The sequence below is a fragment of the Maylandia zebra genome, linkage group LG2 (genome assembly GCF_041146795.1).
Source record: "Maylandia zebra isolate NMK-2024a linkage group LG2, Mzebra_GT3a, whole genome shotgun sequence".
NCBI lineage: Eukaryota > Metazoa > Chordata > Actinopteri > Cichliformes > Cichlidae > Maylandia > Maylandia zebra.
In genome coordinates this window covers 24,026,416-24,038,529 of record NC_135168.1, presented here as the reverse complement: position 1 = coordinate 24,038,529, position 12,114 = coordinate 24,026,416, and the positions used below count along the sequence as shown (strand labels likewise).

General features: G+C 45.8%; 1 protein-coding gene across 1 annotated transcript in view; it reads right to left on the bottom strand.

The window, feature by feature from the left end:
* Window positions 1-8,266: 8,266 nt before the first annotated feature.
* Window positions 8,267-12,114, bottom strand: part of fat2 (FAT atypical cadherin 2) — a 93,278-nt gene continuing 89,430 nt past the window's right edge. Inside the window, exon 29 of the mRNA XM_004552067.1 lies at window positions 8,267-11,206. Within this exon, the coding sequence (XP_004552124.1) occupies window positions 10,707-11,206 (500 nt within the window). The 3' untranslated portion in view covers window positions 8,267-10,706. The remainder of the gene's footprint in view (window positions 11,207-12,114) is intronic.

Genomic DNA, 12,114 nt, shown 5'->3' with positions numbered 1-12,114 from the left:
AATGCACAAAACTCGTGTTACTTTTAGTCCGTCATTGTTCACTGTAAGAGGTGAACTGTGCGCTGTTTATTTTGCTGTGTAAGCTAGCTTTCGCTATCGTCCCGCCATATTGCATGATGGTTATTTTGTCAGTATTTGTATTTCAGTTAACCACTGAAAGCTATACAGTGCTCAAAGTATTATTTCAGTACTGTGAAAAGTGTCAGCCAAAATACATACGTTAGGAAGATGTGTTTCATGTTGCTGTAGGAGAGTTCTCGTCAGTTAAAACAGAAAAGAAGAATAACTTAGTTTGGAAACTTCAGTCCAGAGACTGAATGTATCCATGCAGAGAGGGCACATCTCCTCCTCACGGTGAGTTAGCGGGACATCACTCTTTTGTCTGGTCATTTAAAAAAAAAAATTGGAACAAAAAATTAAAAACTCAGTGACTACAGTAGAAACTGATGGGACCAAATGTAAGAATGTATCAACACAAAGTTATCACCGATTGTGTCTGTGCTCTTTTCCAGTGCTGTCGGTCCAGCTCAGAGGAAGATTCAGAGCTGTTGCTGGTCCTTTAATAATGCTCTAATAATGCTTCTTATGAGTTATTGATCACCGCAGCTCAAATATGTGAATTTCTTTCCAACTTAACCATGAAAAGTGAAGTGATGTGGATCGTTGACAAAATCCCATCATTCTTCTCTCTACATGTTACCTCCCCTTGCCCGGGCCCGTCACACTTCCACAGTCAGTGTATTTCACCAGCTCAAAGCTGTGATTCGTAGCTGAGAAACTAGAGAAGCAGCTGGCTAACCTACCTGGCTGACATATTTTTACTGGCTCTGGGTCATATGTCCACCGGTTATGTCTTTCTACAAGACATACAGTGGGGCAAAAAAGTATTTAGTCAGCCACCGATTGTGCAAGTTCCCCCACCTAAAATGATGACAAGGGTCGGTAATTTGCACCAGAGGTACACTTCAACTGTGAGAGACAGAATGTGAAAAAAAAATCCATGAATCCACATGGTAGGATTTGTAAAGAATTTATTCGTAAATCAGGGTGGAAAATAAGTATTTGGTCAATAACAAAAATACAACTCAATACTTTGTAACATAACCTTTGTTGGCAATAACAGAGGTCAAACGTTTACTATAGGTCTTTACCAGGTTTGCACACACAGTAGCTGGTATTTTGGCCCATTCCTCCATGCAGATCTTCTCGAGAGCAGTGATGTTTTGGGGCTGTCGCCGAGCAACACGGATTTTCAACTCCCACCACAGATTTTCTATGGGGTTGAGGTCTGGAGACTGGCTAGGCCACTCCAGGACTTTCAAATGCTTCTTACGGAGCCAATCCTTTGTTGCCCGGGCGGTGTGTTTTGGATCATTGTCATGTTGGAAGACCCAGCCTCGTTTCATCTTCAAAGTTCTCACTGATGGAAGGAGGTTTTGGCTCAAAATCTCACGATACATGGCCCCATTCATTCTGTCCTTAACACGGATCAGTCGTCCTGTCCCCTTGGCAGAAAAACAGCCCCATAGCATGATGTTTCCACCCCCATGCTTCACAGTAGGTATGGTGTTCTTGGGATGCAACTCAGTATTCTTCGTCCTCCAAACACGACGAGTTGAGTTTATACCAAAAAGTTCTACTTTGGTTTCATCTGACCACATGACATTCTCCCAATCCTCTGCTGTATCATCCATGTGCTCTCTGGCAAACTTCAGACGGGCCTGGACATGCACTGGCTTCAGCAGCGGAACATGTCTGGCACTGCGGGATTTGATTCCCTGCCGTTGTAGTGTGTTACTGATGGTGACCTTTGTTACTTTGGTCCCAGCTCTCTGCAGGTCATTCACCAGGTCCCCCCGTGTGGTTCTGGGATCTTTGCTCACCGTTCTCATGATCATTTTGACCCCACGGGATGAGATCTTGCGTGGAGCACCAGATCGAGGGAGATTATCAGTGGTCTTGTATGTCTTCCATTTTCTGATGATTGCTCCCACAGTTGATTTTTTCACACCAAGCTGCTTGCCTATTGTAGATTCACTCTTCCCAGTCTGGTGCAGGTCTACAATACTTTTCCTGGTGTCCTTCGAAAGCTCTTTGGTCTTGGCCATGGCGGAGTTTGGAGTCTGACTGTTTGAGGCTGTGGACAGGTGTCTTTTATACAGATGATGAGTTCAAACAGGTGCCATTCATACAGGTAACGAGTGGGGGACAGAAAAGCTTCTTACAGAAGACGTTACAGGTCTGTGAGAGCCAGAGATTTTCCTTGTTTGAGGTGACCAAATACTTATTTTCCACCCTGATTTACGAATAAATTCTTTACAAATCCTACCATGTGAATTCATGGATTTTTTTTCACATTCTGTCTCTCACAGTTGAAGTGTACCTCTGGTGCAAATTACTGACCTCTGTCATCATTTTAAGTGGGGGAACTTGCACAATCGGTGGCTGACTAAATACTTTTTTGCCCCACTGTATAATATAAAATTTTAACCAGCAGATTTTCAGCATTTTTACCTCCTCTCACATTGCTGCACTGTTCAGGAACAATCAGCCTATTCCCAGGTTTCCTGCAGTGTCCTGTGCAGGAAGGGTGTGGCCTTCCTCACCAGGAATAATGAGAGTCATATTCTTATATGAAGTATTATATCGCACTCATTATGCTAAGGAAGCAGGGTAAATTGTTGGCTGAGGAGATACTTAGTCATTAGCAAGTGTTTCGGGGTCTGTGTGATTTGGCGCTGAAACATCATCATTGTAATCAGTCAGATCATGTCAGGCTGTCAGGATGATGACATAATCAGGAAACTGTGGGCATCAAACAGCTGGTGGGAAAGCCTCTGCTGCACTGCAGACGGAGCAGCTTGATGTGTGGAGGTTAAATGTAAGATTACTCTTTGTAGAAAGAATTAACCACGGAAATAAAACCTTCCACAGAATGCAGCTGCTGTGATTTGTGCAGTCTGCCCTGAGTATGGAGGGATGGATGGAGAGATGGACAGATGGACTGACTGACAGGTGGAAGGACTTAATAACAGATGGATGGATGGATGGATGGATGGATGGATGGATGGATGGATGGACTGATTGAATGATTGATGGATGGATGGACGGATGGACGGATAGAAGAATTGACAGATGAATGGATGGGTGGATTGACGAATGGATGGGTGGATTGACGAATGGATGGATGGATGGACAGATTGAATGATGGATGGACAGACAGATAGACGATAGATGGACAGTTGGATGGATGGACAGAAGATGGATTAAATGATGGATAGACGGACGGGCAGATGGATGATGGACAGACTGATGGACGGATAAATGGATGGATGGATAAATGGACGGATGGATAGACGTATTGACAGATGGATGGATGGATGGATGGATGGATGGGTGGACAGATTGAATGATGAATGGATGGACAGACAGATAGACGATAGATGGACAGTTGGATGGATGGACGGACATTGGATGAATGAATGGAAGGTTGGATTGATGGATGGACGGTTGGATGAATGGATGAACAGATGGATTAAATGATGGATGGACGGACGGGCAGATGGATGATGGACAGACTGATGGACGGATAGATGGATGCACAGATAAATGAACGGACGGATAGACGGATTGACAGATGGATGGAAAGTTGGATAGATGGACGGCTGGAAAAAGTAGTAGTATTTATTTATTGTCATTGTCAAGAACAATGAAATTGCGTTTGGGGCTTCCATACAACCCAAAAAAAGAAGAAAATAATAAATACCCCTTAAAACCCAAGTGTACATATTTAACCCAGTGTGATTCCAATGCAATAAGACAATCCTTAGCAATAATGTTCGTAGAAATTCAGACAAAGACCTGAGAAACATGACAGAAATACAACAATGCAACCCATTCAATATTATTGTACTGTGAGATATGATATCAGATATGATAGTTATCTATTTAAGAAAGAGGGGGGGGGGGCAGGAGGGGGAAGAGAATAAAGATATGATGCACCAATGCAGACCAGTTCATTGCTATTAAGAAGTTGGATATGGTTATTGTCCGTGAGAGAGGGGCAGAGAGTTCAGGAGCCTCACTGCCTGTGGATACAGGCTGTTGGCCAGTCTGGATGTTCTGGCCTGTATAGACCTGTACCTTCTCCCTGAGGGCAGCAGATGGAAAAGGTGGCGCGCAGGGTGATGTTGGTCCCGCAGGATACTGTGCACCCTCCTCAGACAGCGAGTGGGGAAGATATTACTGATCTCTGGCAGACTTGTTCCAATAATTCTGCCAGCTTCTTTCACCACCCGCTGGAGTGCTTGCTGATCGGCCTTGGTGCAGCTGGGGAACCACACTAGAAATCCATACGTCAGAACGCTGCTGATGGCACAGTTGTAGAAGTTCAACATCAGAGATCTGGGAATGTGTGCGCTCCGCAGTCTCCTCAGGTAGTAGAGGCGCTGTTGGGCCTTCCGTGCAACTGAGGTGATATGGTTGCCCCAGGACAGGTCCTCGGTCACAGTTACCCCCAAGAATTTAAAACTGCTCACCCTCTCCACCGCCTCACTGCCAATGAAGAGAGGCAGATGGTTGTTATGACCCCTCTTCCGGAAATCTACAATGATCTCCTTGGTCTTTTTGGTGTTTAAGACCAAGTTATTGTCGTGGCACCATGACTCTAGTTGTTGCACCTCTGTCCTATAGTTTGTCTCATCATTGTTGGATATAAGTCCGAGCACTGTAGTGTCATCTGCAAACTTAACAATGAGATTGGACGCGCAGGAGGAAATACAGTCATGGGTGAAGAGAGTGTATAGCAGAGGGCTCAGAACACACCCCTGAGGGGCACCGGTGTTGACCACAAGGGTGGAAGAGGTGTTCTTACCCACTCTGACACTCTGTCTACGGTTAGTGAGGAAGTCCACAATCCAGTTGCACAGAGAGGAGTTAAGTCCCAGTTGGTGGAGTTTGGGACGGAGTTTGTATGGCCGGATGGTATTAAAAGCCGAGCTGTAGTCTACAAAGAGGAGCCGTGCATAGGTGTTCCTGTGTTCCAAGTGCTTCAGTAATGTGTGCAGCACTGTGGCGATCGCATCCTCGGTTGACCGGTTCTCCCTGTATGCAAACTGGTGCGAGTCCAGGGATGGTGGAAAAGCAGCTCTGATGTGTTTAATGACCAGTCTCTCCAGGCATTTGGCGGGAATGGGGGTGAGTGCCACAGGTCTGAAATCGTTCAGACATGTGACATTTGACTGTTTTGGGATGGGAACGATGGTTGCTGCTTTGAAACAGGATGGTACCAGTGAACAGGACAACGAGGTGTTATATATAGAGGTGAAGACGTCCGCCAGGTCCGCAGCACAGTCTTTTAGCACCCGGCCCAGCACTCCATCTGGCCCGGCCGCCTTCCTGGTGTTAATGCTCCGGAACACACGCCTCAGCTCATGAGTGCTCAGGACTGGAGAAGGATGGTTGGATGAATGGTCATTGGATGGATAGACGGACGTTGGATGAATGGATGGACGGTTGGATTGATGGATGGACGGACTGATGGATGGATGGATGGATGGACAGACAGATTAAATGATGGATGGACGGATGGACAGACGGATGGACGGATGGACAGACATAGATGGATAATGAGTGCACACAATATCAGCTGAAGTTTCACCTGTAGTTTTAGAAAACAGGAGTCACTAACTTGAAGTGGAAGTAGCTGAAAGCAGGTTCACCCAAAACAGACACACCTTATCAGGTAATGTCAAGACTCGGCCAGATAAGAGCATTTGTTTTAAAAGGGGAGTTTAAAACATGCACATGCTGTCTTGCATTTATCTCTCAACGTGCTGTCGTCCCATCACACTCTCACAGCCTCAGTCTGCAGACGAAGGTGCTCGTATCTCGTTTGCTCTTCACTACGTGTCTTTAATCATTTCAGGAACATGACTGAGTCTGTGGGGAATCATTCATCATCATCATATTGCAGCTTCTGCTTGTTTTTGCAGCGTTTCATGTCTTTAAACACGCTCCATTAACAATCTAGATGAATGCACTTTTCATTCCGGGAAACTACTCTAATTCTTCACAAAGCGAGCCCTGTTGCACTTTCTTCTTTGGTGTGTGGTGTGACGCCTCCATGAGGAATATGATTGGATGTGCTGGGCGATGGTTCCTGTAGGTGAACCTGTGAAGAGCACCTTCTTGTAAGCAAACTGCAGGCAGTCCATGATCCCTCCACAGGTTAGACTAGAGAAACTGACAGTTCTGCTTCCTGTGCAGTGATCTTGTTTATCTAAAGCTGGGCCTACACTGCAATTTTTTTAGTCATGTTATTCAGCTCCTGCTCAAACTGTACAACTGAATCGCAGGGGTTAGAAGTTCATAGGTCACAATGCATAGTCTCATACTATACGGCCTGATGCTCTGACGTGACCTGATTGCTCACTCTGTGCGTGCATAATAACATGAAGTGGTAACATGAAGTGTTACAAAATCTTCTAACACAAAATCTGTCTCTCGTTCTCCCTCTCTCTCCCTCTCTGTCTTTCACTCACACAGACACACACACTCACACCACCAACTTTGCTAAACTGCTAAGGAAAAACATTGACCAGGCAGCTGCAATCGAGCAGCAATTATGCGGCGGGGTGTGAACAGCGGTGCCGCTGCAGGGTAGGCGCTGGGTTAAAAGGCTGAACTGAGTCCTATCATGTTGTTGTTATTGATGTGTGTGGCTGGCAGCAGGAGAACTGCAGCCGAGTGTGCACAGCATCCGTGAGAAAAGTGTAAATAGCGTGCGTCTGTGAAGGTTCTCAGTCATCCAGGTCATCGTACCTCTCTGAGAGGTGAAACGTCTTCAAGCAACTTAAAGAAGTCCAGACGCTTTTCTTTGCAAGCTCCTTTGACTAAATAGTGTGTGCAATAAAGTGATGCTTAAAAGCATGTTCATGTTGTTGGGTCTGCCGTGGTCATTACAATCATCCATCCAACTCTTTTCACGGTTGTTGCAGTCGTGATAATTTTGTGAGACCACATCAAAAAGGCACGGATGAGCTTGCCAAAGTTCTACAAGTTGGGCCTCCATCGCTTGTGTCCAGATCACACGCTGCACTGCCGTGCTACTCCATCTTTCTCACTTCCATTTCTGTTTGCGCATGCACAGCGTGAGAGGTTGCGTTAAATCGGCTCATGGCACTGCTTCAACAGTGCGATACCCTCACGAGGGGCACCCAGGATTTCAAACAGGTTTGATTTTCTTATGACCGTACAATTGCTGATCGGGAGCTGGTTGTGAGGTGTTAATCGCTTCTCATTACCCCATGTATACTACACAATGCACGACACGCGATTAAGGCAAAACTCAGGCCGATCCCCAAAATGGTCGCATGACTGAAAAATGTCTCAAAATGGGCCACAAATCGCACAGTGTATGCCCAGCTTTAGTCATCTTGGCTCAAGCTGAACTGAACAGGTATTTCACAAACTGCTGAGAGACAATTAGGTTTTCGCACTGATCAAAGCCCGTTGATCAATGTCCATGAGTTACATTCACAGAGAGTTGGGGAATGGCTGCAATCACAGCATTGTGACAGATGGTGACAGATGTACCCTTAGGCCTCCTCCTCAATTCAGTCTTTCCCTTTTCCCGTAAATGACCTTGACTGCCCGCTCAAACCAGCGTTCCTCAGCGTTGGTCTTTGATCAGTGGTTGTTGATCAATGGTCATGACAATTTGCATATTAATGATCATGGAAATGACCTCCCAGCCCATTGTTCATTCAGTGGTGCTAGTTTAGTCATTGTGCAAAAGCACTGTTTATAAGGTTGGGGAAAACTGCAGTCAGCTGAGACTGAAGAAGTCACCTGGACGAGTGACGAAATGTTTCTCCCACTGAAAACGTCCAGATGAACAGAATCATCCTTACCTGGATGATTGAGCATGCATCAGGATATTATTGAGACTTTACCCTACATTATAAAGTCATTATAAAGTCCCTTAAGACAACTGGTGTTGCAATTTGCTGCTATTTAAACAAAATATAATTGAACTGATAACTTGACTACAGGTTTAAGGTCCTAGAACAGACCTCTGGGGGACACCACTTGCCCTGTTAAAGAGGAATGGGGAGATTTTAGTAGTTTTAACAGTAAAAGTTTATCATCGTGCTGCATTCCAGATGTGAAGATCAAATTCCTGTGATAACACTAATCCTGTCTGATGAGGGCTGTTTTTCCACCTGGCCTGTTCTGACCGGAACAGAGCGTGATATGGTCGGTGTTTACAGAAGATAATATCTTTATTCATATTCTCTTTACAATATTGGAAAACAAATGGACAGACAGCATCTTAATAAAATCTCTCAGAGAAAAACATCAGGGCAAAACATGGGGATGCCCACATTGGTACAAAAATAAACTTTATGGATGAAATGAATACAAACAACACATGTCAATACATTCAAGTGATTCATATTCAGCACAGCAACACACAGGCACAGACTGTACAGCACGACACGAGCGGATTATGGGATCTCTTTTGTACAAAGGACTCAAAACAAAGGGAAAGAGCTCACAGTGGAACCACCAGTGAGAGAAGGATCATGTCCATAACACATCTACACACACATCCTCAGCCTTAGTCACGGCTGGCCCTTAGGTTGCCCCTGGTTTTTGTGCGTAACATAAACAAAAGTATGAGACAATCACACTGTGGTAGCCATGTCTCTGTTTCAACCCGAATTCTTCCAAAAGCCAAAGCTCAGCAGGAGTAATATGTAATCATATGTGGAGTGTGCGTGCTTTGATTTGGCAATTTGACATTATGGTGCCAGATGGGACAGGTTGGACAGTCAGGACATTAAGAACCAGCCCTGCCCGAATCACCGTCTGCTAACGCCTTCACGTTACTACAAATGCCGTGTTCCAGATACAAGTGCTGCTCTCGTGCACTGTTTATCTCCCCAGCCTCCGAGAGCTCACCACATACGCCGCTTATGCAGGCTTTGATTTTTACATCTGCAGCCTTGGAACGTTTTGGAGGCAGCGGTAAACACAGCGCTCATATTCAGCCGGCACTTCATCGTTTACAGAAACATGAACTGACCAAACAGCAGCCAGATCGACTCAGTGTCCCAGATCTGATCTTCTGTCCTGGAATCCACAAACCGCCTGGAGGAGCTCATTGAAAAAAACTTCAGGCTTGGACATCGTTTAACCTGCTCTACTCTGTCCTTCCATCCCTGAAATCAAACAAAAGATCCAGATTCTTTCAGCTCCAATAAAATGATCCATGAGGATCTTCTTCCAGCTGTCGCAACAAAGTGAGCTCGCCTTTTCTGAAGCCTTCAAATATTTGGTCTCTGGGACACCATGAGCTCCCCGTGTGCTGTAGGTACACTGAGTTTTTAAAACCTGAGCTTACAGACACACTGCACACAGCTGAGAGGAGAGGCTGAGGATGACCACTTAGGAGTTTTGGGGATCAAAGAAGTGGTCGGTGCACCAGCAGGTAGCAGGAGGACAGTGCGAATCCTGAGAGTTTTATCTTCACAAAGTGCCACGGCTACCACAGAGTTGAAAACTAAGCAGAAACACTGAAACAACCAGTCTGTGAGTCACAATTAACAATTATTTCAGCTTTTAACTGAAGCTGCTCACATCCAAATATTCCTCTGTAATTTCCTGCAGTTCAGATCATAACCTTCACACGTAATTTGGCAGGAGGGAGTTTGACAATGAACTGACCAACTCTATGTGTTATTAGAAACAAGTCGTCTCTGCTCAGTTCTTTGGGAAAAAGAAAAGGTCAAACTGTTGATTTGACAAAACTAAACTAAACATCGACTCTTCACTATCTAACAGTCACTTATAAAAACGCTGCATCGTGCACTCCGAGCTTCTCTGCTCATTCAATCCATTTAAAATGGCTGCATGGACGATTCTCTCCTGCTGCACTTTAAGAGTTCCCTTTATCATGCAGGGCAGCGATACACAAACACGGAAAATACTGTCATCAAATTCACTCATTGAAATCCACAAAGAGATGTTTACAGAGTTCTTACAGCTAAAAATACAAAGTCCACTTCACAATAACGTCACTTTTTTAATCGCTTTCATGTTTCTAACGAGGATCCAGCCCTCTGAATGCTAACAACAAACACCGACACCTTTCTCCTGTATGAAATGTGCTTTAATACGCTGAGATTTGAAATCCTTAGACATACCATAAACCTGTTTCTGCACTTTTAGGAGCAGATATGAGCGAACACACCCAGCAGGATGTGCTGTCCGTGTTCAGCACAGCTCCAGCTGTGTGGCTGATCAGACGAGTGTGTGTGAACGGTGAAATGTGGGAGGTGTGTTTGGAGTGCAGAGAGGCAGACTTTTCCGCTTTGAAGCTTTCAAAAGTCTGAGCAGTTCACAGCCCGCTGGGTAATATTGTCCATGATTTCACAGCCCTGTCGAGACAGCGAACACCCTGGGTGGTGTCCCAACAACAGAAGATGAACTTGTGCTGAACTTGTTCTGCGGAGGTGAGCGAGCCATCCTGAGATGCTCTGTCTAATCTGACGCAGCAAGACTGCAACACTTTAAAGAGTCTAACAAATCAGAGGTGTGTGAAGAATCATTCCACATGCTGTGATCATCTCACACAGAGCGACGAAGAGATCTGATCTCTTCTGATTGCCGTGTGAGGACCACGCCCACATGTCACCACCTTAAAACATCACCTCCTCGCAGCTCCCGTAGTCACTCTCCACCATGCTTGACCCATCGCAGCTGCGTGGGTTCTGTCGTGCTTTTCGGGTTTGAGGCTGGGCCTGGTTCAGGTTCGGTGCCGGCGGCGGGCTGGCCTGCTCAGCGTATGAGGGCATGGCGACGCTGAGGCGCATGCTGAGTCTCTTGTAGCCCGTGACGTTGTCGAGGCTGCGGGTGTGCTGGGTCGGGTAGTAGCTGATGGCGGTGTACTCGTTGGGGCACTGAGAGCTCGGAAGAGGAAGACCGTCTGGACCCAGGAAATCATCCAGGTTCTGGTTGCTGTAGCACGGTGGCAGGGGTGCACGGCGGTCGCAGCGGTCCAGCGGGAACGGGAAGCCACCAAACCTAGAGTTCCTGCGGGAGTCCATGGTGGAGGTGGAGTAAGTGTCTTCTACGATGTCAAACTGAGGGAAATCCTGGACCGCCGGACGGCCGTAATAGTCCGGGTCTGCGGGGTAGACTGAGGACAGGAAGCAGAGGAAGAGCTCTGGTTACTGATGGTTTCGCACTCAAACAATCAGCTCAGAAAATCATCACTTACTTCCAACTTTCACCTAAAATGTCCCAGGCAAACACTACCCAGGCCACTCCTGCTCTTACATTTGATTTACTGCAATGTCGTCTATCATCAGCGACAGCAACTCGCTGGAAACGAGGGATTGAAAATCCCCACCCACCGGGATGGAGTCAGAACTTTACTACGCTGAAATCAAAGTGAAACTTCTCCACATCTACTGACACTGAACACAGGGCTGAAAGTGGGTTTCAAAAGCTTTAACAATCTGCATATTAAACACTCAGTGGGTGTGTGTGAGAATAGCTCCGCGTCCCCAGGTCACCGTATTTCACTTAGAGGCAGGCGACTGATCCAGAAACATGTCTAATGACTTCCTTAGTAGAATAATCCTCCTTACTTCTCTATGGCCAAGATTAAAACAATTCAAGGGCAACCTTAAAGATTAGCTCCTCCATCTTTCTGCGCTGTAATCTCGAGCTACGTCTCAACCTTGAAATACTAATTTGGTGATTTCAGGTTGCTCATCCCAAGCAAAAGTGACCGTCAGGAGGATTTTTAATCATGTGCAGCAGCTGCTTCAGACTTTAGTTATTAAACAAGCAGGAAGTCGGTGAGGAGAGAGGAAAACGTGCCGCTTACGTAACCTTAGCGGTGACTCGGTGACATTTAATCTGTCATGTCAGAGGTCACCGCTCTGAACACACATCTGGTTATGAGCACACGCACGGCGTCACTTCCACAAAGAGGAGTTCACTCATCAGAGCATCACAGACATAGTCATATGTGTAAAAAGCATTCTATAATTCAGCTACGAAACACCGCCCTCAAACCTCATATTTATTATTAATTAT